Source organism: Schistocerca gregaria, chromosome 1, assembly GCF_023897955.1.
Source record: "Schistocerca gregaria isolate iqSchGreg1 chromosome 1, iqSchGreg1.2, whole genome shotgun sequence".
In the NCBI taxonomy this organism is placed as follows: Eukaryota; Metazoa; Arthropoda; class Insecta; order Orthoptera; family Acrididae; genus Schistocerca; species Schistocerca gregaria.
Genome location: NC_064920.1, coordinates 401,763,899 through 401,789,371, shown reverse-complemented (window position 1 = coordinate 401,789,371; position 25,473 = coordinate 401,763,899). Strand labels below are relative to the sequence as shown.

At 39.9% G+C, this 25,473-nt stretch overlaps 1 protein-coding gene across 4 annotated transcripts in view; it reads right to left on the bottom strand.

Moving 5' to 3' along the window:
* Positions 1-14,506, bottom strand: part of LOC126349227 (scaffold protein salvador) — a 54,357-nt gene extending 39,851 nt beyond the window's left edge. Inside the window, exons 1-4 of one of the 4 annotated variants that reach the window (XM_050002415.1) lie at positions 13,921-14,506; positions 12,901-13,087; positions 12,748-12,821; positions 396-514 (exon numbers count right to left, since the gene is read on the bottom strand). In XM_050002415.1, coding sequence (XP_049858372.1) covers positions 396-514; positions 12,748-12,821; positions 12,901-12,991 — 284 coding nt within the window. In that variant the 5' untranslated portion in view covers positions 12,992-13,087; positions 13,921-14,506. Of the gene's footprint in view, positions 1-395; positions 515-12,747; positions 12,822-12,900; positions 13,088-13,920 lie in introns of those variants that run through there. The other 3 variants (XM_050002414.1, XM_050002413.1, XM_050002416.1) reach the window with 3 other exon arrangements.
* Between the last annotated feature and the right edge of the window lie 10,967 nt (positions 14,507-25,473).

Sequence of the window (25,473 nt, the reverse complement as noted above, 5' to 3'; positions counted from 1 at the left end):
AATTAAATGACTATTTTGAAACACCTATGAAGCCAATTTAGTTCACAGTACCACGAACACTGCCATGTACTACATTACTCAGTAAATAATACAAAATTTATTTGTTAAATAAGTTACAGTGCATTAATTTACTTGGACAGAAAATATAAATTTAGGCAACACTAACTACATTTCAAATCAAAAGCTGAAAACAGAATGATGTTAATATGAAGTGAAAACTATCCTCTAATTTGTGGCAATTTTTGCACACACAAAAAGGATAGGAGAATAAAGTTTTCATTGAACAGACTGAGAACTTGGATACTACTTCATTAAAATTGTATCATGCTCAAAGTGACCTGAAGTCCAATGTACATAAGTCCCTCAGAAACATTTGTAGAATGGAAAGAATTTACCTCTGAGCAATATCTGGGACGGAACTGCTTGGCGTGTACTTTCCTTCATGACCTCCTAGGTTGGGAGCAATTCGATTATTACCAAATTTTTGAGTTATGCTGGTTTCCTGCACAGTGCTCTATAAGACAAGAGAAAAACAAAGAAAATGCCACTGGTATGAACATAAAAACTACAAATTTGTACTTTAGTGGGAACTTTATCATCTTAAAAGCTGATATAGTTTCAAATAACCAGAATGAATTTCCACTCCGCAGTGGAGAGTGTGCTGACTTGAAATTTCCTGGGAGACTAAAACTGTGTTCTGGACTGAGACTCAAACCTGGTCACAGATTCAAGTCCAGGTCTGGTACACTGTTTTAATCTGCCAAGAAGTTTTATTTTCAAATATTTTACTACACAATAAAATCTACAGCAGGACAGTTTCTTCACATATTCTGTCATCATACTTGAAACTTATCTAATTGATGATTAAACACATTAAATGTTTTTACTTGTGGGGCAGAAAGAAACAATGTAATCTGTAACAAATATGTGACCGTCTCCACGAAACCATACTATTTGTTAGAAAATCACATTTTTAATTTTATTATGTGTCCTCATACTCAGGCCTACTTAAATTGAGAATCTGTCTAACCTAATTGGAAGTGTAAGTTCAAAAGCAAATTTCCTGTTCATTCTTAAATTTTTAACACTGGTTCTAGTGACTTGTAGAAAAACAATTTCCTTATGCCATAAAGCCCTGCTACATGACTTAAGCAATGGTTTCCTAAAAACAATCTTGTATACAGAACTGGATCAACATATTAGGTTTGCAAATAAGTGCATAGTGTTTTTCTGTGTTGTTGTTGTTGTCTTCAGTACAGGGCCTGATTTGATGCAGCTCTCCATGCTACTCTATCCTGTGCAAGCTTCTTTATCTCCAAGTACCTACTGCAACCTACATCCTTCTGAATCTGCTTAGTACATTCATCTCTTGGTCTCCCTCTATAATTTTTACCCACCACGCTGCCCTCCAATACTAAACTGGTGATCCCTTGATACCTCAGAACATGTCCTATCCATCGATCTCTTCTTCTACTCAAGTTGTGTCACAAATTTCTCTTTCTCCAATTCTATTCTAGTTACATCATCTACCCAGCTAATCTTCGGCAGTCTTTTGTAGCACCACATTTCGAAAGCGTCTATTTTCTTCTTGTCTAAACTATTTATCGTCCTTGTTTCACTTCCATACATAGATACACTCCATACAAATACTTTCAGAAAGGACTTCCTGACACTTAAATCTACGCTCAATGTTAAAAAAATTTCTCGTCTTCACACACCCTTTCCTTGCCATTGCCAGTCTACAATTTATACTCTCTCCACTTCGACCATCATCAGTTATTTTGCTCCCCAAATAGCAAAATCCACCTACTACTTTAAGTGTATTTCCTACACTAATTCCCACAGCATCACCTGATTTAATCTGACTACATTCCATTATCCTTGTTTTGCTTTGGTTGATGTTCATCTTATATCCTCCTTTAAAGACACTGTCCATTCCATTCAATTGCTCTTCCAGGTTCTTTGCAGTCTTTGGCAGAATTACAATGTCATCAGCAAACCTCAAAATTTCTATTTCTTCTCCATGGATTTTAATTCCTACGCCAAATTTTTGTTTTGTTTCCTTTACTGCTTGCTCAATATACAGATTGAATAACATCGGGGATAGGCTACAACCCTGTCTCACTCCATTCCCAACCCTTGCTTCCCTTTCATGCGCCTTGAGTCTTATATCTGCCATCTGGTTTCTGTACATATTGTAAACAGCCTTTCGCTCCCTGCATTTCACCTGTGCCACCTTCAGAATTTGAAAGAGAGTATTCCAGTCAACAGTGTCAAAAGCTTTCTCTACATCTACAAATGCTACAAATATAGGTTTGCCTTTCCTTAATCTTTCTTCTAAGATACGTCGTAAAGTTCGGCTTCTACCAGTTTTTCCATTTATCTGTAAAGAATTCATGTTATTATTTTCCAGATGTGATTTATTATTAAACTGATAGTTTGGTAATTTGCACACCTGTCAACACATGCTTTCTTTGGAATTCAAATTATTATATTCTTCTTGAAGTCTGAAGGTATTTCACCTGTCTCGTACATCTTGCTCACCATATGGTAGGGTTTTGTCAGGGCTGGCTCTCCCAAGGCTATCAGTAGTTCTAATGAAATGTTGTCTATTCCCATGGCCTTGTTTCGACTTAGGTCTTTCAGTGCTCTGTCAAACTCTCCACGCAGTATCGTATCTCCCATTTCATCTTCATCTACATCCTCTTCCATTTCTATAATATTGCCCTCGAGTACATCACCCTTGTATTATCCCTCTAGATATTCCTTCCACCTTTCTGCTTTTCCTTCTTTGCTTGGAACAGGTTTTCCACCTGAGATCTTGATACTCGTTCAGGTAGTTCTCTTTTCTCCAAAGGTCTCTTTAATTTTCCCTTATGCCTTAACCCTAGTGATATATGCCTCTATATCCTTATTTTGTCCTCTAGATATCCCCGCTTAGCCATTTTGTACTTCCTGTCGAGCTCAATTTGAGGCATTTGTACTCGTTTTTGCCTGTTTCATTTACCGCATTTTTATATTTTCTCCTTTCATCAATTAAATTCAATACCTCTTCTATTACACAAGGATTTCTACTAGCCCTCGTCTTTTTACCTACTTGAGCCTGTGCTGCCTTCACTATTTCATCTCTCAAAGCTTACCCACTCTTCTTCTATTGTATTTCTTTCTCCCATATTTGTCAAGTCTTCCCTAATGCTCTCTCTGAAACACTCTACAACCTCTGGTTCTTTCAGTTTATCCAGGTCCTCTCTCCTAAAACTCCCATCTTTTTGCAGTTTCTTCAGTTTTAATCTACAGCTCATAACAGCTCATAACCAACAGATTGTGATCAGAGCCCATATCTGGCCCTGGAAATGTCTTACAATTTATAATCTGGTTCCTGAATCTCTGTCTTGCCATTATGGAATCTATCTGAAACCTTCCAGTGTCTCCATGCCTCTTTCATATTTATAACCTTCTTTCATGATTATTAAACCTACTTTTCCTTCTCTTCTTTTTCCTACTATCTAATTCCAGTCCCCCAAGACTATTGAATTTTTGTCTCCCTTCAGTATATGAATAATTTATTTTATCTAATCGCACATTTCTTCAATCTCTTCATCATCTGTGGAGCCAGTTGGCAAATAAACTTGTACTACTATGGTAGGTGTGGGCTTCACATCTATCTTGGTTACAATAATGCATTCACTATGCTGTTCATTGTAGCTTACCCGCGTTTCAATTTTTTTATTCATTATTAAACCTACTCCTGCATTACCCATATTTGATTTTGTATTTGTAACCCTGTATTCACCTGACCAGAAGTCTTGTTCCTTCTGCCATCAAACTTCACTAACTCCCACTATATCTAACTTTAACCCATATATTTCCCTTTTTAAATTTTCGAACCTACCTACCCAATTAAGGGATCTGACATTCCACGCTGTGATCTGCAGAACACCAGTTTTCTTTCTCCTGATAACAACATCGTCCTCAGTAGTCCCTGCCCGGAGTTCCAAAATGAGGGACTATATTACCTATGGAATATTTTACCCAAGAGGACACCATAATCATTTAACCATACAGTAAAGCTGCATGCCCTCAGGAAAAATTATCGCTATAGCTTCCCCTTGCTTTCAGCCATTTGCAGTACATCTCAGCAAGGCCATTTTGGTGAATGTTACAAGGCCAGAACAGTCAATCATCCAGACTGTTGCCCCTGCAACTACTGAGTAGGCTGCTGCTGCCCCTCTTCAGGAACCACACACTTGTCTAGCCTCACAACAGATACCCCTCCGTTGTGGTTGCACCTGCGGTACAGCTATCTGTATGAGCCACGCAATCCTCCTCACCAATGGCAAGGTTCACGTTTATAGGGGGTGGGGGTTTCCATTAAGTTTAATAAAAGCAGAAGACACACACACAACAGATTTTACTCATCAATAATATATTCTCCTTCACTATTTACAACAGTCTGCCAACATAGGGGTTACTTTCTGATTCTATGACTATTCACATGGTTTTGAGGCAAAGAATTCACTGAGTGATGTTTGGAGCACACTGTCATCCAGAAAGGAAGTTCCTTGAAGGTTGTTCGATAGAGTGGTAAAGGTGAAAATCAGAGTGCAAGATCAGGTGAATAACGTGGGTGCAAAAAAATTCCTAACCCAACTCCTGTATAGTGTTTTTTGTCAGTCTAGCAGAATGTGGGCAGGCATTATTGTCGAGTACCATCACTTCACGCAGTCTTCTTCATCGTTGTGCTTGGATTGTGTCTGCAAGACACCCCAGCTGTTGACAATAAATGTCAGCAGTGATGATAACACCTCAGGGAAGCAATTCATAGTACAGCATACTGTCGCTGTTCCACCAGATGCATACCATTATCTTTTGTGGATGAAGACAGGCCTTTGTACAGCGAATTACTGCTTTATTTCAGCTCAACCATTCCTTTCTTTTCCTTACGTTAGCATAAAGGCACCATTTCTCATCACCAGTACCGAAAATGATACATGGCTGGAATGGTTGGTGTTGTTCACAAGTCAACTGATGACGAGCAAGCAGAGATACATATATGCCCACCTGCAGATTTTTGTGATTTTTGACTTAGAGCATGCAGTACCCACACACCCAATTTTTGACCCTTCCCCACTGCAATCAAGTATCACAAATGATGGAATGATCAGAGTTCATCACATTTGACAGTTCTCTAGTACACTGACATGGATCATTCTGAATTAGAGCAGTTAAACGATATTCATCAAACCCCGAATGTCTTCCTGAGTGTTTCGCATTCGGGAGGACGACGGTTCAATCCCGTCTCCGGCCATCCTGATTTAGGTTTTCTGTGATTTCCCTAAATCGTTTCAGGCAAATGCCGGGATGGTCCCTTTGAAAGGGCACGGCCGATTTCCTTCCCAATGCTTCCCTAACCCGAGCTTGCGCTCCGTCTCTAATGACCTCGTTGTCGACGGGACGTTAAACACTAACCACCACCATCTTCCTGTATGTGAAGAGTCACTAATGTCAAAAAGATCCTCCTCAAACAGAGAAAACTATTTCCTTGCCATGCTCTGTCCAATGGCATTATCCTGGTACACAGTGCTGCCTTCGTCGCTGTCATCCTCTGTTGAACTCAAACAGAAGAATGTGTCAGAAATGTTCAGATTTCTACACTTGGCACCCCATTTTCTAGTGACTACAACTCACTATCGTCACATGATAATATGCAAACTCAAACAGTAACAGTGAACTACAAATAAAAAATGACAACTGATAAGCAAACCCATAGCAACTGGAATACCAAAAAAACAAAACAAAAATGCTACACACCTACGTATCAACCTAATAATATGCTTTCATCTGAGTGAACACGAGAATATTTTCTTAGACTGACTGTATTTCCTACGCATAAACACAGAAACTTATGGTTTGCAAGTTCTATCACCACGGTCTCACAGTTAGCATTTTTAGTCAACCTAATTCTCCTACAATCTAACTTATTCAATTTTGATTAACGATATTGACAACTTAAAGACTTTCAGGAGATGGAATCTTACTCATTTGGTAAACAGGCTTCAAAAAAGTGGTTGGAGAAGGAATGTTTGAACACTCTTGCTCCTTGGGTATGTGGTGCCCTAAAGCCAAGGAATCAGCAATGATAAAAGCATGGGGATGTAGATGGCAAGACAAACAATTCTACCAGGGGCACAAAATGCACCGCCACTGAACACTGTTTACAAAGTCTGCAAGCTATAGTACAGTGTGTGGGAAAGTGTTCTTCATATCAATTTTAACTTTTCTGCCACATTATTTTAGATTATGAAGCAAGAGGAAAGATGACAGTCTGTATTCTTTAGTATGCACCTTAATCTGCCACATTTTCCTCACAATCCCAACATATCTACAAAGACAGAACTGTTTTACAGTCTTTCTCAAAAGCAGATTCATTCTACCACAATTGGTATGTAAGTTCCCAAAGCCCTTCCATATTTTTTCAGAATCCCTGTAACCCATTACAGTCCCAGCAGAATGTCTGAATTTTTTCAAGGTCAGCTGTCATAGCTATTAACTAAGAGCTCTAAATCTTTCTATGGTACCCTAGAATAAGTCTTTCTAGCATTCTGTTTATGATTTTCTTCACAGATTCATCACAATCTCCAAAAAATTCCAATAAAAGTGTTTCATGAGATTTCAGAACACCTTGTATTTCCCAAAAGTATTTGAATAATAAGACCAGCTCCGGAATTTAACAACTGATTATTTATTTGGATAATATGGATTCTCTCTGTCATGGTCATTGGTCCATGTTTAAAGAACTGCCATTCAGTACATCAAGTGGAAATATGTTCCATGTCATCATGCATTCTCTTTTGGTCATACACTGACGACACTGTCTTGTAGACAGCGGAATAATAAGTGAACATATTGTCAGAGTTGCTGACCCTATCTAATAAATAATTTAGGTATACTGAGAACAATCTATGTTTCCATTGGAGTAAATATTATTTGTCTCAACTGAAAATCTGTCATGTTGTATAGCACACTCATACATTAATCAAAACTTGATATGATCTGACTGACAAACTCCCCGTTCAATTGCATAAAATACTTGGAAAATTTCGTCTGTTGACAAGTCATATGCATTTCAAACTAACTGCACTCATACTAATAAATTAATGACAATGCTGATACATGGTGAAACAATGCTCTGGTGGGTGGTTTGCAAGTTTAAATCTCCTCGGGGTATGACCATGAGGTGCATCTGACCTGCGGTCGTCTCACGGTGGTGCTGGCATCAGTCCATATATGCAGAGGTGTGTTGGTGCATGTCAGAGTTCGGTGCAGACAGTAAGTGTGCAGACATTTTCAGACTTGCTAATAGTGACAGTGTGTTGAAAATGGCTAAAAGAACACATATTGATGATGTTATGTGGGGTAGAATACTAGGGCGGCTGGAGCCTAGTAAAAACACAGGAGGACGTAGCTCAGGCCCTCCGTGTGCCACAAAGCATGATCTCAATTTATGGCAATGATCCAAGCAGACAGGAAACGTGTGCAGACGCTACAGTATGGAACATCCACGGTGTACAACACCACAAGAAGACCGATATCTCACCATCAGTGGCAGCAGATGGCCACGGAGTACAGCAGGTAGCCTTGCTCAGGACATTACTGCAGCCACTGGAACAATTGTCTGTCTCCATACACACTGTCTACAGATGACTGAACAGACATGGTTTATTGGCCCCGAGACGTGCAAGGTGCATTCCACTGACCCCTCGTCACAGAAGAGCCCATAAAACATGGTGTCAAGAACACAGTACATGGTCACTGGAACAGTGGTCCCAGGTTATGTACACAGAAGAGTCCAGGTATAGTCTGAACAGTGATTCTTGTCGGGTTTTCATCCGGCATGAACCAGGAACGAGATACCAACCCCTTAATGTCCTTGAAATAGACCTGTATGGAGGTCATGGTCTGATGGTGTGAGGTGGGATTATGATTGGTGCACGTTCACTCCTACGTCTTTGACAGAGGAAATGTAACAGGTCAGGTGTATCGGTACGTCAGTTAGCACCAGTATGTCCGCCTTTTCAGGGATGCAGTGGGTCCCACATTCCTCCTGATGGATGACAACGCACGGCCCCACCGAGCTGCCATCGAGGAGGAGTACCTTGAAACAGAAGATATCAGACAAATGGAGTGGCCTGCCTGTTCTCCAGACCTAAACCTCGTCAAGCAAGTCTGGGATGCTCTCGGTCGACATATCGCTGCACATCTTCAAACCCCTATGACACTTCAGGAGCTCCGACAGGCACTGGTGCAAGAAGGGGAGGCTATACCCCAGCAGCTGCTCGACCACCTGATCCAGAGTATGCCAACCCGTTGCGCGGCCTGTGTACATGTGCATGGTAATCATATCACATCATATTGTTGTCGGGGTACATGCACAGGAAACAGTGGCGTTTTGTAGCACATGTTTTTCGGAACAGTTTTCTCAACTTATCACCAATACCATGGCCTTACAGAACTGTGTCGCGTGTGTTCCCTATGTGCCTATGCTATTAAAGACAGTTTTATGTAGTGCCACATTGTGTGGCACCACAATCTGCCATTATCCTTAATTCATGAGCATGAGTGTATTTTCGTGAAAAAGTACTGATGGAGTGAAGCTTTTCTTCCTCTACAAATATCAATATTCGAGCTTAAAGTATGATGGGTGACCCTTCAAAATGTGAATATTAGGTAAAATTGGCTAATTCTGTTGATGTATTTTTATCACTCATATTTGACGGGATTGTCGAACACCTGTTCTACCATCACCAAAAATTGTACTATTCAAGTTTCCAAATAAGTTTTAAGTAGGAAATGGGTAATTCAGTGGGACATTCACTGTAAAATGTAATAGGGATTCCACAGGGAATTGACAACTCATTCTCTCTCTGAACAGTCTCAACTATTTTTCAAAACTGGGAGTGCACGCTTCAAAGCCACTTATTTGGCAATGTGTGAATTACCAGTAAGTGTCTTAGAACTGTATGCATTTTAAATTTGGTATTTAATATTTCTAGTTTCTGTCTGTCGCCTTCAGTTTTATTCATCACAATGACTAATGACAAACTAAATGGAAAATTTGTATCAATCCATTGTCTTTATGTAGAATCAGAACTTCTTACAATTTACTTACAGATATAATACCACACACAGTCATTGTTATGTATGCACAAGTTGTCAGCTTTCCTCTATCAATTTCCTTACATTCTCTTTTGAAGCAAGAGTGTAACAAACTGTTTCCCCAAGCTTCTTTGAACAGGTACTATTAAACCAAATGGTTGATTGGCTGGTTGGTGAAGTGAGGATAAGGAACCAAACAAGAAGGTCATCAGTCTCTCAATCCAAGAGTGGTGCACCCAGAGGTAGACATGTCCACCAAGAATGTTTTCTGATCTAGTCCGGATATCTATAACAATAAAAGCAAGGATGCTAAAAATGTAATGGACATAGTTTGTACTGTCAATAAGTCAAAGTAAAATGGAGGAGATAGGGAAGTCAGCATGCAGATGTCACCAGGGCTCTGCACACTGCAGGAAATGTCTAACCCGCAGCTGTCCTATTTCTGATCCACTACAGTCAAAAGTATCCACTATTCAACAAAGTGTGACACCCAGAACAGATAATTGAGTGTAGCAGAAAGGAGGCAAATTGAATACAAAATAAATTGAAGAGGGATCCAATAGTACCATCGTCAAGGAGGTAGGTTTGGGGAAACCCAAGACTTAGCATACAGCTGAAGATCCTCAATCCCCCCGCCCATGCTCCACAAGTAGATTAAAGTCTTCTAACAGAGAATGAAAATAACTTTGAGAAAACTGAAAACAAGGTCAACTATCAATGAATAGTCTGCCAATATTACAGGCAATGAATCCGAAGTCCATACTTAGCATCGAGAGCAAAAGGAAGGGGCATTCTACCAAGACATGAGCTACTCTCTGTAAAGCTACACAAAATAAAACTTATGAGTTAATCTGGTGTGACTGACTTGAAAACAACATAGGACTGCTGATTCCTTCTGGGAGAACCAGAAGAAAGAGCACCCTACTGCAGCAGTCTCCTACACTGTACTGAGTTTATTAGGCAGGGCAACAGCCCACAAGATTTCTTTCCAATTCAGAGTGAGCAGAGACCACATGTGCACCTGCAAATCCACACCTGAGATTGGCAAAGTGCACAGGGAGCAAGTAACTGCCTCTCTAGCCAAACAGTCAGCTAGTTCATTCACCTTTAAGACTTGGCACCCAGAGAAAGACAACTGAGCATGCAGCATGACAAAGGTTAGTTGAAAGACCTTGAATGGCAGAGATGAAAGAGTGGCAAGAATAGCATTCATCAACAGCCTGGACTCATTGAGTCACTATGTATTAAAATGCAGTCAGGGGAGGCCTTTTAATAAAATTAAGGGCTTTGCTAATGACTGTCAGCTGTATGATCCTCGCAGCAAATGGCTCCAAACTGGCAGGTGTAGAGCATATTCCATCTGATCCAAAGTTTTCGAGCTGTCAGTATTAAAGACAGTAGCACCCGTGGACTCTTTAAGAACTGGACATTACAGATGCCAGAAGGCCAAGATGGCGACCAAGACCTTAGGACCTTGGAAGAGACTGGTCCTAATCCATGGCCTGGACATCACACTAGAGGGACTGCATAAAAAAGCATGATGGGCACAGTCCTGGATGATCACATGCCTGAAGAGCTGTAGATTGAGCACCAGTGGAAGTTTTAATTAATAAATGAACCTTTTGCATTTTTCCTCAGACTCAACTTCACCAAACTTGTCTTCAGTGTTTTCAACAAAATATAATGGTTTCATTGTAGGAAAAGGATCGTCAGTAGCTCAAGTACAAAACAAGTACTGGGAGAAGTGTTTCACACCCAGGGATCTGGCTTGTCCCTCTTCCCATGGTGTAGCAAGGGAAGGGAAAGTTATGGGGTCATACCTCTCTGCATTATAACAATCTTTTACACACACACACACACACACACACACACACACACACACACAAACAAACAAACGGAATGGCTACCGAGCTGGGTTATAGGGTAGGACCTCCGCAAGAAAGGAAGCGCACAAGGAGAGAGAAGCACAAGAGCTGCAATATACTCTGTGCTGGGCAAACTTCTCTGCATGGTCAGCATTTCTGTAAAATTTCGAAAAGGAGTAGCATGTTAGACTCAACAAGGGGACCACGTAGTTCAACAGATGTAGAATGCCGGAGGGAAGAAAACAGTGCCTAAATCACAAACCAGATCCAATCACAATTGGTACCTAGAAGACCAACCAATCAAAAGACAGAGTGGAAAAAAGAATAGTAGAAGGATAGACTCGCAGCATGGGGAGGGAATTAGTGCTGTATGGATTGGAGGCCCCATGGTGACCACACACCTACTCACAAAAGAAATGTGAGGGGAGAGGTTACAGGTGTCTCATTTCATTCCATGATGCATATTACTAATGATCATAATTGACAGAGTGACCAGTGCTTGTAGCCACAACAAAATATTCCATCACAGTGACGGACTGTGCAGTCCTGTATGCACAATTAGACTTTCACATGGTATTCTAGGAATCTGCACCACTGCAGTAATGACCTGTACAACTGAGCCTTTGTACACAAGTGTTTCTGCAAGATGTCAAAAAAGCCTTCAGGAATAATACTTTCAGCTCCTTACAGATAAATTAATAAGGAAAAAAAAAATTGCTGCTCCACACCTGTTTCTGGTATTTCATGCACCCCTTCAAAATATATAAATGGCGGTATCAACTTTGTATACACACACAAAAACATTTCCTTTGTACACACACACACACACACACACACACACACACACACACACACACACACACTCTGTTCTGCACAAAGGCATTGGGGGGGGGGGGGGAAGACAGAGGGGGGGGGGGGAAGAGAGGGGGGGGGGGGAACTGTGTGAATCACTGGCTGTACAGAAGAAGAAGAAAAGGGCAACAGAATAACTCTCTCCATCTTCTCGTCACAGGAAAAAATGAAATACCCATAGTACACAGACAACAATGATTTTTTTTTTCCTTGATGACACGTGTGTAACCACAGACATTCCACCCTAGTATTTTGGAAGAGGACAGAAAAAATAGAATTTATAACTGTGAACGCAGAGGCTGAGGCTTCTCTCTTTTACCTGCGGGCAAGACAATGTTTTCATCAGTTTTACAAAATGGATCTGTAACCAGTTACAAATAAATTAACAGGAACATACAAAACATCACATGTTTAATGTCTTACCTTCAGGTATACAAACAGTACTCAACAATGAGCAGTTAATCCTTGAAATGTGTCATGTGACTATAATTTACAACTAGTTACAGATTTCAATTTTTTTATACTCTTTTGGTGATTATCACAGCTCCACCACATATTCAGATTGGTCTTGAAAAAGCAAGTATTCTATTGTTCCTGTTTTATGATCTCCAATTTACTTTTCTGAATATCTGCATGCTACGCTCTCCTTATCCTTCGCTCATAGACATTTATGAGCATAGTTTATTTTTTCTACAACTATCTTGAAAGTGCACTGTGCAAATCAACACAGTTTCACATAAAATAGAAGAAATGTAAAAAGTGCCACAAGCAGTACTAAAAAAAAAAAAACACTTTTTTTAAGCAGCCTCATACAGAACAAACTTAGGTTTCCACTGCTCGCAAACAATTTGCTCATACAAATGAGTCTGCTTACTGTGGTTGGTGAAGGACTCTGGTTAATCCGTCTATGTGACTTCTTGGTGGGCTCCGTCGTCCACACATTGATTACTGCAAACAAACCACATAGTTCACACTTATAAATCAAGAAACAAACGTACAAAGAAAGCGCATATTGGTATTTACTCACTGGGCATTTCTGGAGGTGTTTCTTTCTTGACATATTTTCCAACTACACCTTCCTTGATAGTTCTCAAATCTCTGTTTTTCCTCGAGAGCATTTTAACATTTAATTATTTGTAAATATTTCTGTTAAAACCTTAGTGTGAAGCTGTCATTCACTACTATCACTTAACCATTCTTTAATTGTGGAATACCTGCAACAGACAGTTAAAATGTTATAGAGAGCAAATGACATTATGTAATAAATACAGTGGAGTGTGGGGGATGAGAGTAGGAGAAAACAAGGATCTGATTACACTGCATACATGAATAATTCCGTGTTTATGTTGCACAAAAAGCTCTCTCACTACACATTATTACAATATTCCACTATGCAAGTTTAGAGCACATCATATAGGGCGTACAGCAAATTCCAAACATTACAGTACTTCCTATTGTGCCACACCATTTCATACTCAAGGGACCGCATCAAATATATCTACTGTTTCCCCTCGGACGTATCTCAGAAAATGTTCCACGATGTTAAGATATTTGTAGTCATGCTATAACGTATACTCTCAAGTAGATGGCACCGTTCGTTTCAGTAACGCAACCTGCACTACGAAAGTACATGAAGAGCGCTAGCAACACACCTGGTACACAACATGTTTAACTGTACCTTCCATGCATGATCTTAAAGGAACTTAGAAAGTCTGTATCTTCCTCTGACATGAAAGCATTGTTACCCTGCCAATTACATAGAGATCTGCCGTTAATTTGAACCATGACACGCCCTGCAGTTTTCGCATACACTAAACTTACTTACTCGTAATTGCCTGACAGCGATATAAATTTCATATTACTCTCACATGTACAAACTGGATTTCGGGGAGGCGTACAGGCCACACTAGTCTCGCGATGCTTCATGTCCCCAGCTAACGATATAGCAACCTTCGATCATAACATAAACCAATGTGTCTCAAGGTAGAAGATACCGCAAAATAAAATAATAATAATAATAATAATAATAAAAAGGGCTGCTGCTTACCATTTCGCTCAGGTTAAGCTATGTCAAACGAAAAACAAAATGCATTAAATCAACTAAACAGACCCAATGGAAGATATGCACACAAACATTCCATTAACAGTTCGGTTAATGCATCAGTGACACCCATATTACAATTCGTTTTTGCGCGGCTCTCGCTGTACTCTCATACGTGAGCAAGACGTTTCAACACCTTTAATGACACTTGTCAAATATCTGTTAAATTCACGGAATACACAACAGCACTTTCCTTTCCGAATTAGAAACATACACATCGCACTGAAGAATAGAAGATTTTTCCAAAAGACACTTTCTGATAGGCATGCACGACTGTAAACATGACAATTAACTCACTGTTAAGACAATGAATAACACTTCTCTCATCTCCTCACGAATTCCAACCTCAAATTTTTATGGCCTATAAAACATCTGTCAATCAATACAACTACATCAAAGGTGAGCTTCAGCAACCAAAGGTAAAATATAAAAGACCAAGCTGAAGCTAGATCGAGAAACATTAATAACATATGTCAAAATTTCCCACTACTTTATCAAATTTCAGAATGGAAATCTGCTTATGTATGAAAAAGAGATAAAACTAGTGTACTGATAAAGTGATAAATTTATATTTGGTCACCTTCGACTACAATATGTACAGTGTGTGGACTTGCAGCATAGAAATAGTCAGCTTAATCTAATGCCTTAAACCATTTAAAATACATATTACAGTTTAAAATATAAATCTGACAAATATGGTAGAATTTATATATATATTTATTTTCTTATATTTGAATCCTGAGTTATTTAAGTACTCTTATCACCAGGTGACTACAACAAAGATGCACAAAAACATATGATAACTCATGTGAATTTCATATATGAAGTCTTCACGGGTTGTCAGCTGAGTAGCGCTGTCGTCTCGTAGCAACATTTGAATGCGTCTCCATGATCTTCAGGCGAAGTGTCGGGATATATCTCTCTCACCTCCTTGGGGAAGTGTATGGAGGAGTTTATAGCCTGTAGGCTTTTACTCCACAGTGTGCGTTGTGAGTGTGTGATTGTCTTTTACTGTTTTGGCTGTCTGTGTGTTGTGTTGTGTTGGTGTTCTGGTGGTGTCTAGTACTTGCCTGAGGTTGACGAGATGTTGGGTATTTTAAGGATTAAGAATTCGTGGTGACTGGGTGTTGTGTGATGTCCTTCGGTTAGTTGGGTTTACGTAGTTCTAAGTTCTAGGGGACTGGTGACCATAGATTTTAAGTCCCATAGTGCTCAGAGCCACTTGAACCATTTTTTTGATTAAGAATTGGTATTAGGATTTGGAGATTTTTGTGCTTTTTCTCTTCGACTTAGCCGTCGAAGATCATCATGGGGCGTTTGTGCTTATCGCGGGACATGTCATACCGACCTAAGGAGTGGATGAGATTATTTCCAGATCTGGAAGAGGTCTCATAGAAAGCCCTTGCCAGGTCTTGGAATCTTTCTTTGAGGAGTGGGATTTCGGAAGCGGCGTGCAGATCATCGATGGGGAAACCCATGGGTAGGGGCAGTGCCCTCCTGAGGGCACGTTTCTGCAGCCTCTGGAGTTAGTCCAGGTGCTGCTTCACCGTGTATCCCCAGACAAGGCACATATACTCCATTACTGGCCATATGAGGGCCTGATAGAAATTTAGTCCTACAGAACAGGGAAGGGAGATGGTTGTGTTGAGGACTGGGTATAGGATGGACATTCTGCCACAGACCTTCCTGTGGATCTCGTCTATATGGGGTTTCCACGTTAGTCTCGAGTCCCAGGTTACACCGAGATACTTGGCGGATCTGCACCAGAGGAGTCGGGATCCATGTAGGTGTAGGTGAAGGGGGGGAGGGGGGGGGGCGTTGGGAGGTCCACGTCTCCCGAGTCTCCGGGTGATCAGCATAGCCTGTGTCTTTTCAGGATTGATGGTGATGCGCCAACGATGGGCCCAGGTTTCTGTATTAGCTAAAACCCTTTGTAGCCTACGAATGATCAGGTCCTTGTGTCCTTATTTGCAGTACGAGTGTAAAAGGCGGTGTCGGCAGCGTACTGTGCAGTGTGCATCACGGGGACCTTGGGAGTGCCCGCAGTGTGTAGACTATACAAAACGGACCCCAGGATCTATCCCTGTGGCACCCCAGCATGAATACGCCTTTTGGTGGAGGTGGCTGTTTCTACCTTGACAGAGAAGGTTCTATTCGTGAGATAGCTTTGGATTAACATGACTATGTTCCTGGGGAGCCCTTGTGTGTATAACTTGTATAACAGCCCTTTATGCCATACTCAGTTGAAGGCTTTGGCTACATCAAGTAGCACTATCCCTCAGTAGTCTCTGTGGTTGAAGCCCTCTGTGGCTGCTTCCACTAGTCTCATGGTCTGTTGTGGGGAGGAGTGCTTCTGTCGGGATCTCTCTGAGAGTTGGCAAGAGGCTAATCGGCCTTTAATGCTGTGGGAATGAAGGGATTTTCCTTGGTTTGTGTATCGCGACCACTTCCGCGTGTTTCCACTATGGTGGGAACTAACGGGTACGAGTAATCTCATTGAAGACATTCGCGAGGTGTTCGATAGCCAAGGGTGGGAGGTTTTTAACTAGCTGGTTGGTGACACTGTCATGTCCTGGTGCCTTTTTTGTAGGGAGGGATCTAATTACTTTTGCCACATCTTCGGGGGCGAAAAATGGGGGTTCGTCTTCTGGGTCCTCCTCAGTGCTGAGGAAAACAGCCAGTTGACGACAGACTACCTCTTCATGTTCTTCCTCTTGGGGTTCTGCCGCCTGAAACTGCTTCTCGAAAGTGTTGGCGAGGGCGTTGGCCTTTTCAGCATGGCTGCCTCTCATCATTCACTGACGGCAACCTAGCACATCTTTTGGTAAATTGTTTGGTTGCTTGCCATAGTGTGTGATCGTCTATTTTGAGGGCTGTGAGGTGGTTTTGCCATTGCCGGTTTCTGTGCTCATTGAGCGCTACCTTCAGCTCTCTCTGCAGACGACTCAGCAGCCTCCTTGTGGCCTGATTCCTGGTGATCTTCCACTCTTTTATCACTCTATTCCTGTGACGGTTTTGGGCTAGTAAATGTTCCAGGAGTTGTACTTGCAGTGGCGGACCATCCCTTTGTGGGGGAGTGGCATCTTCCGCTGCCTGCAAGATGGTTTCTGTTAGGTCTTGTAGCGATTGTTCTACTGTTTCGGCAGTAGCTGGCGGAGCGCGAGCGATATCGGAGGCGACAGTTTCTCGGTATCGCTCCCAGTCTGTACGTTTGTAGGACATCTGGTACCATGGGAGTGCTATCCATCCTCCCACATCGACTTCTAGAATCACTGGGTTGTGATCAGAGGACATTCTGTTGATTGTCCTTGCGGCCACGAACCCCGCGATCCTCCAAGTGCGGGCTATGTCTAAAAAGTCGGGCCTACCTCAATTTTTCGGAAAATGTGTGGGCTCAACCACACCAATGTTTCAAAGTGGTGGTCGCGCGCTAGTCGTTGCAGTTTGGCGCCTGCACTGGAGGTTACTCTACAGTTCCAATCGGGGTGTTTGGCATTGAAGTCACCCCCCGTTATGAGTTTGCCTTCAATTTGCTCCAAGGCTGTGATGAGATGGTAGCCACTGCTGTGGTTGATTAGGTTGTCGTGGAACTGTATTTCTATGGACTCTTTAATTACTGAGTCCCAAAATCCGTTTGTACTGCGTTTATCACGTATGCTAAAACCCTTGGTGGGTTATGGTCTACATCATGTGAAAACTTCAGCTGAGTTTGTGAAGGTACAACAGGGCATGCAGCTGGAAAATGAAGACCTATTAGTCAGCTTCAATATGACATCCTTATTCACACGAGTACCAATTGAAGACTCCCTGGATTTGCTCGAAGAACACTTTGAGGAGGATATCATCAAGCTCTTTCGCCATGTGCTAATCACCACCTATTTCAAATGTGGTGGGAAGTTCTACGAACAGATACATGGTGTAGCTATGGGCTCCCTCTTAGCACCATGCATAGCCGACCTATACATGGAGCACTTCGAAAAGCTACCACTGGACACTGCTAAACACAAAAGCCATCTACAGGTACGTTGATGATACTTTTGTAGTTTGGCCACATGGCAGAGACAAACTGCAAGATTGCCATCAATACCTCAATGATAATCATGCAAATATCAAATTTACCATGAAGATAGAAGAGAACAGAAGCTTACCCTTTCTGGGTATCCTGATCACAAGAAACATGGACGGCACGTTGTGACACGCAGTGTACAGAAAGAAAATACACACAGATCTCTATCTTAATGCCAACAGCTGCCACCATCCTGCACAACACAATTCTGTACTCAACACCACAGTGCACTGGGGCATGTCCATCTGTGATAAGGCAAGTTTGCCAGGAGAATTGCAACACCTCAACGACACCTTCAAGAAAAATGGATACAGTGAGACACACATAAGGAGAGCTCTGAAGACCGATCACAAGAAGAGAGAAGAGAAACTGGATGAGGTGGAAGCAATGGACTGTGTGTTCTTGGCATACGCAGGTCCTCCAACAGTCAAGATCGCTAGAATTCTCAAGAAACATAAAGTGAAGACCACTTTCCGTGAAGTGGTAAAAATCAAAGAACTTCTCGGTTCAACCATGGATCCACTAGACCTGATCGCACCTGGTGTGTACAAGATCGGATGCAAATGTGGGATGAACTATATACGACAGACACAGCGTTGCATCTTACTGCGCCACAATGAACACGTCAAGTATGTATGCTTGGGTCAGCCCAACAAATCTGCTGTGGCGGAACATAGCATTGACGAGAAGCACAGTTTCGATTTCGAGGACGCAAAGAAAATATGCAGTACAAACGGATTTTGGCATTCAGTAATCAAAGAGTCCATAGAAATACGATTACATGACTACCTAATCAACTGTGACAGTGGCTACCATCTCAGCACAGCCTGGGAGAAAATTAAAGGCAAACTCATAATGGGGGGCCACGGACACAGCAGACAGAGACATATGCCAGAACAAGAACCCCGCACACGCGTTCTCCCCCACCACCAGCCGCTCCAGGTGCATCGGGCGATTCACCGGGCGCGTGATTGGCCGGCGGCGAGAAGCGGAGAGCGGGCCAGCAGAGATGTCAGCCTGCGACCGACAATATCCCGACACTTCGCCTAAAGATAATGGAGACGCATTCCATTGAAACATTGCTATGAGACGACGACGCTACTCGGCTGACAACCTGTGATGACTTCATATATATGATAACTCACATTTAGATGTAGTTTTATAATCAGTTTTAAATATTATTACCATACACAGATAACTACAATAGAAAAAAATAAGAATATAATCTCTAATATGCAGATTCCTAGTTAGACACATAACCATTCAACTTGAATGTCAAGGACCTCTTTCAACAACTCTCAGTCTGTGTGGTGTTGGTCTATTTCTCAGCTGGTCTTCTGAATTTTTATGTGTTGTGTTTCATTAGTGAACATATTGTTCTGCGTGTGTACAGAGATGAAAAAGATAATACTTTTAGAATTTGGAAGGTAGTTTTGTATGGATCACTTTGTTTTTTATTCAGAATTGTCCTAATGGCCTTTATTAAATACAAAAATTCTTTTTGCATGCATGCTGCTGGAGTTTACCCACACAGTAATTCCATTCTGTAAGTATCATTCAAATAGAAAACAATACATTGTACATACAGGCTGTTTGTTAGCACCAAATGCAATTTGTTTCATAATAAATATTACAGTGCTTCATTTACAGCAGGCATTTTCTGTATGTTGTCAACGTTGGGGTGTACCATCAAATCCTGAAAAAATGTTATGCAGATATTTTTTTACTGTCTACTTTCGTCTGGAAATGTATCTATGTGGTCTTCTTTTCCTTTATTACTGAAAAACCATAAACAATGCCTTCTTTTAGATTTATAATTGAGTCACTTTGTACAAACCACTGCATTGGTTTTATTTGTTGAAATAAATGCACGCCTTTCACATTTTTTTCTACATTTACTAATAGCATATCATTTTTTTGTTTCTTCTTACTGACATCGAATACAGTCGTTAACACACTGGACTTAAATTCAGGAGGACGATGGTGAAAATTCCCATTCAGATTTATCCCATAAGACAAAGACTAGGAAGGTTTTTTTTGTAAGGGTTCAGCCGAAATCCTTCCCTAATCATAGCTTATGATTCATCTCTAATGACTTCCCTGTCAATGGGACATTAAACTCCAGTCTCCTGTCGTTACTTTAATGGCTTTGATATGCTTTATGAAACAGTTGAGCAATAGTGGTCCAAATACAGATCCTTGAGGTATATCATATTTAATGCCCGTGATTTCACATCTGCTACCAGACTCTGTCATCATGTACTGCTTTCTCTTGCAAACATATGATATTATCCTTTGTGCTGCATGTCTATGTGTTCCACAGCTTTAAAATTTTTCCGTTATAGTGGCTGTTTCATCAGCTTTAGAAAAATCCATAAATGTAGAAGACAGAAAGTATTTTTTTTCTAATAAGTAGTAACAGATCCCCTTGGGGAAAGGAATATCCTGTTGTGCCGGAAACACAATACTGTGTTTCTATAGGATTTTAATAAATACAATGTGTTGAACTTCTGTAATACTTTTGAGAAACAGATATTAAAGATGCCTAGTTATTTGGGTGATCATTGTTACCTTTTATGTGTGCTGGGACTACTTTGATTATTTTTGATTTCTCTAGAAATATTCCTTCTCAGAATGAGCAGTTTGCTAAATACAAAAATGCTGCAGCTATCTTCACACTCACATGCTATATTAAATGATGAGATATTTTATCAACTCTTACAAACTTCTTCGATTTTAGTCTCTGAATGCTTTCTATGAATTCCTGTTTTGTAGCTTATTCCAGAAACATTGAGAGGAATGGATGGGTTCAGTTCCTGCATGATTTCTTTCACATTTTAATTTTTGTACAGCATCTGTGAAACTGTTCATGAGGATCTTAGCAAATTTTGTTTCATTTGCAAGTGCAGTGGCCTCAGTTTTTATTGACTTAACGATATTCCTGTTACTTGCACGGTCTTTATCTTGCTGTGATATTTATGTCCCATGCTGTTTTACTTTCGTGTTTTGAATTTTTCATAGTTGTGTTCATTGAGTTGGCTTTGCTTATTCTGTCAATTGCATATACTTCTCCTGACACTTTTTATATGTCTCCAAATACTGTGTTTGTGCGAGATCCTTTAAACTTGCTTTGAATTCGATTACCTATTTAGTAATCAGTTACCTATATTTTCTCTGACAAGTCCTTTTGCAGAAGATTGCTGAAAATAGTTCATTAATGTGTTAAGATAACAAGCTCATCATTCTTCTCATCTGTTTCTTTTGCTTCCATTGTTTTATTACCACTCTCTTTGCTGATTGTTACTTTAAAAATGTCCATATTTCGTTAATTGATAATCGTAGCTCGTTTCTTGTAATTCATGATTTCTGTTTTAGAGCTCCTATTTTTGTAAGTACTTCACATAAACGTATGAAGATAAGAGACTGCTGTCTGGAGAACTTTTGCTACGCTATCACTATTATCACTGTTGGTGATTAATTTGTCAATAAGTCTGCCTTTGATCAGCCACTATCACATGTTCATTTATTTTCATATTACGTTCTAATAACACTACTTTTGGTTTTTGCTTAAGTTTTTATTCCATATCTATAACTATGAGATAAGCACCACATGTTAAAATATATTTCATTTTCACCTTCTGTAATAATTTCATTAGCTTTTTCAGAAATTTGGCAGTATCACTTCTTAGAAAAACACACACACACACACATATATATACTTACATTATATATATATATATATATATATATATATATATATATATATATATATATATATATATATATATATTAAGCATGTACTATAGGCCTGGTTAGTATCTTGCAGACAACCCATTTTTATGTGCAGCAGCACCTCTTATATTTTGATATGCAGAAATAATTAAGCAGGCCATATTCTCCTTCTGTTAGAGTGCAGATTTCGTTTATCCTATGTTCTCTAATATATAATACTTTTTGCCTCTGTTTCACTCAGGAGAACTTCTGCTTATAGTGTTTTAAGTATCTATTGCTTTTTCATTGCAAGAATGTAATGTTTTTTCCTGTTGATTATTGTTCATTTCTTGAAACTCTGTTGTAGTTGGAGACTGACATGGTCACAAGTTGTTTTCATTACTTATTTCGATTGATTATTTTCTGTAAAATGAAACAAAGTGTATTTTGTCGTTTTACGAGAAGTTTAAAATATTTTTAATATTCTGCATCTTTTTCAATTTTAAGTGACTTGCTGTAATTGTCGACTGAGGTGGACAAAAATTGTCTTCCAGAAAACAAAGCAATACAATGACTATTTTGTGGATTTATATATAGTTTGCTACTTTTTTAATATTCTGTACCTTTTCAAGTTTTAACTGACTTCCTGTGATTGGTACTCAAGAAAATATTCATTTTGCATATGAACGTTTTATTATCATCTTGTTTCACAACTAAAACTTGTGACATCAGACAAATAACTTATACATATACAGAATATTAAATCTTCAGCATGTATAATCATCACATTCTGTGTTGAGAAATCATTCAAGCTACAGTTTTTCAAAGCATTTGATAGGGTATTATAGGAAACGAAAAAATAGCCTTTAACAGCACATCATTTCATATAACTTCAGTTTCTTTTATGAAAAGGCTTAAACAAAAGCTCTGTATCTCCTTTTGAAAAGTGTGCAACTAATTTTGGTGCCAAATGTAACAGAGAGGTTAATACAATAGCCCTAGTTAACAAAGTAGCTATTTTCAAGTCCCAGGAGAAAGATCTGATGAAAAAGTTTGACATAGCTTCCTAATAGGATATGTTGAAGCTTTATTCAGAGTATGAGTATTCCTTATGCAAACATCATAATGGTCTTACCAACATTTATGACCATAGCAGAGTGTAGCAGCTGCAACTACAATTTCATTAAATTAAAAATGATAGAAAACTAATTAGACTTGATTATTGATGAAAGTATGCTGTCATAAATAGAGCATCTCAGAACAACAAACAATGAGTTTAGTAACAAAATTAGTGATCTTCGCTCAGACAAGGACAGGGGCAGTAAAATGACAATTTAAACACAGTTACTAGAATAGAATACTCTTCTCTTAAAACTGTGATAGATTACTTGTACTTTTCAGACAAATGTATCAAATTCAACATTGCTGTTGTTGTTGTAATCTTCAGTCCTCAGACTGGTTTGATGCAGCTCTCCATGCTACTCTATCCTGTGCAAGCTTCTTCATCTCCCAGTACTTACTGCAACCTACATCCTTCTGGATCTGCTTAGTATATTCATCTCTTGGTCTCCCTCTACGATTTTTACCCTCCACACTGCCCTCCAATGCTAAATTTGTGATCCCTTGATGCCTCAAAACATGTCCTACCAACTGGTCCGTTCTTTTTGTCAAGTTGTGCCACAAACTCCTCTTCTCCCCAATTATATTCAATACCTCCTCATTAGTTACGTGATCTACCCATCTAATCTTCAGCATTCTTCTGTAGCACCACATTTCGAAAGCTTCTATTCTCTTCTTGTCCAAACCAGTTATCGTCCATGTTTCACTTCCATACATGGCTACACTCCATAAAATACTTTCAGAAACGACTTCCTGACATTTAAATCTATACTCGATGTTAACAAATTTCTCTTCTTCAGAAACTCTTTCCTTGCCATTGCCAGTCTACATTTTATATCCTTTCTACTTCGACCATCATCAGTTATTTTACTCCCCAAATAGCAAAACTCCTTTACTACTTTAAGTGTCTCATTTCCTAATCTAATTCCATCAGCGTCACCCGATTTAATTTGACTGCATTCCATTATCCTCGTTTTGCTTTTGTTGATGTTCATCTTATATCCTCCTTTCAAGACACTGTCCATTCCGTTCAACTGCTCTTCCAAAGTCCTTTGCTGCCTCTGACAGAATTACAATGTCATCGGCGAACCTCAAAGTTTTTATTTCTTCTCCATGAATTTTAATACCTACTCCAAATTTTTCTTTTGTTTCCTTTACTGCTTGCTCAATATACAGATTGAATAACATCGGGGAGAGGCTACAACCCTGTCTCACTCCCTTCCCAACCACTGCTTCCCTTTCATGCCCCTCGACTCTTATAACTGCCGTCTGGTTTCTGTACAAATTGTAAGTAGCCTTATGCTCCCTGTTTTTTACCCCTGCCACCTTTAGAATTTGAAAGAGAGTATTCCAGTCAACATTGTCAAAAACTTTCTCAAGTCTACAAATGCTAGAAACGTAGGTTTGCCTTTCCTTAATCTTTCTTCTAAGATAAGTCGTAAGGTTAGTATTACCTCACGTGTTCCAACATTTCTGCGGAATCCAAACTGATCTTCCCCAAGGTCCGCTTCTACCAGTTTTTCCATTCGTCTGTAAAGAATTCGCGTTAGTATTTTGCAGCTGTGACTTATCTGTCAACACCTGCTTTCTTTTGTATTGGAATTATTATATTCTTCTTGAAGTCTGAGGGTATTTCCCCTGTCTCATACATCTTGCAAACCAGATAGTAGAGATTGGTCAGGACTGGCTCTCCCAAGGCCGTCAGTAGTTCTAATCGAATGTTGTCTACTCCTGAGGCCTTGTTTCGACTCAGGTCTTTCAGTGCTCTGTCAAACTCTTCACGCAGTATCGCATCTCCCATTTCATCTTCATCTACATCCTCTTCCATTTCCATAATACTGTCCTCAAGTACATCGCCCTTGTATAGACCCTCTATATACTCCTTCCACCTTTCTGCTTTCCCCTCTTTGCTTACAACTGGGTTTCCATCTGAGCTCTTGATATTCGTAAAAGTGTTTCTCTTATCTACAAAGGTCTCTTTAATTTTCCTGTAGGCAGTATCTATCTTACCCCTAGTGAGATAAGCCTCTACATTCTTACATTTGCCCTCTAGCCATGCCTGCTTAGCCATTTTCCACTTCCTGTCGATCTCATTTTTGAGACGTCTGTATTCCTTTTTGTCTGCTTCATTTACTGCATTTTTATATTTTCTCCTTTCATCAATTAAATTCAGTATTTGTTCTGTTACCCACGGATTTCTATTAGCCTTCGTCTTTTTACCTACTTTATCTTCTGCTGCCTTCACTACTTCATCCCTCAGAGCTACCCATTCTTCTTCTACTGTATTTCTTTCCTCCATTCCTGTCAATTGTTCCCTTATGCTCTCCCTGAAACTCTCTACAACCTCTGGTTTAGTCAGTTTATCCAGGTCCCATCTCCTTAAATTCCAACCTTTTTGCTGTTTCTTCAGTTTTAATGTACAGTTCATAACCAATAGATTGTGGTCAGAGTCCACATCTGCCCCTGGAAATGTCTTACAATTTAAAACCTGATTCCTAACTCTATCTTACCATTATATAATCTATCTGATACCTTCTAGTATCTCCAGGATTCTTCCATGCATACAACCTTCTTTTTTGATTCTTGATCCAAGTATTAGCTAT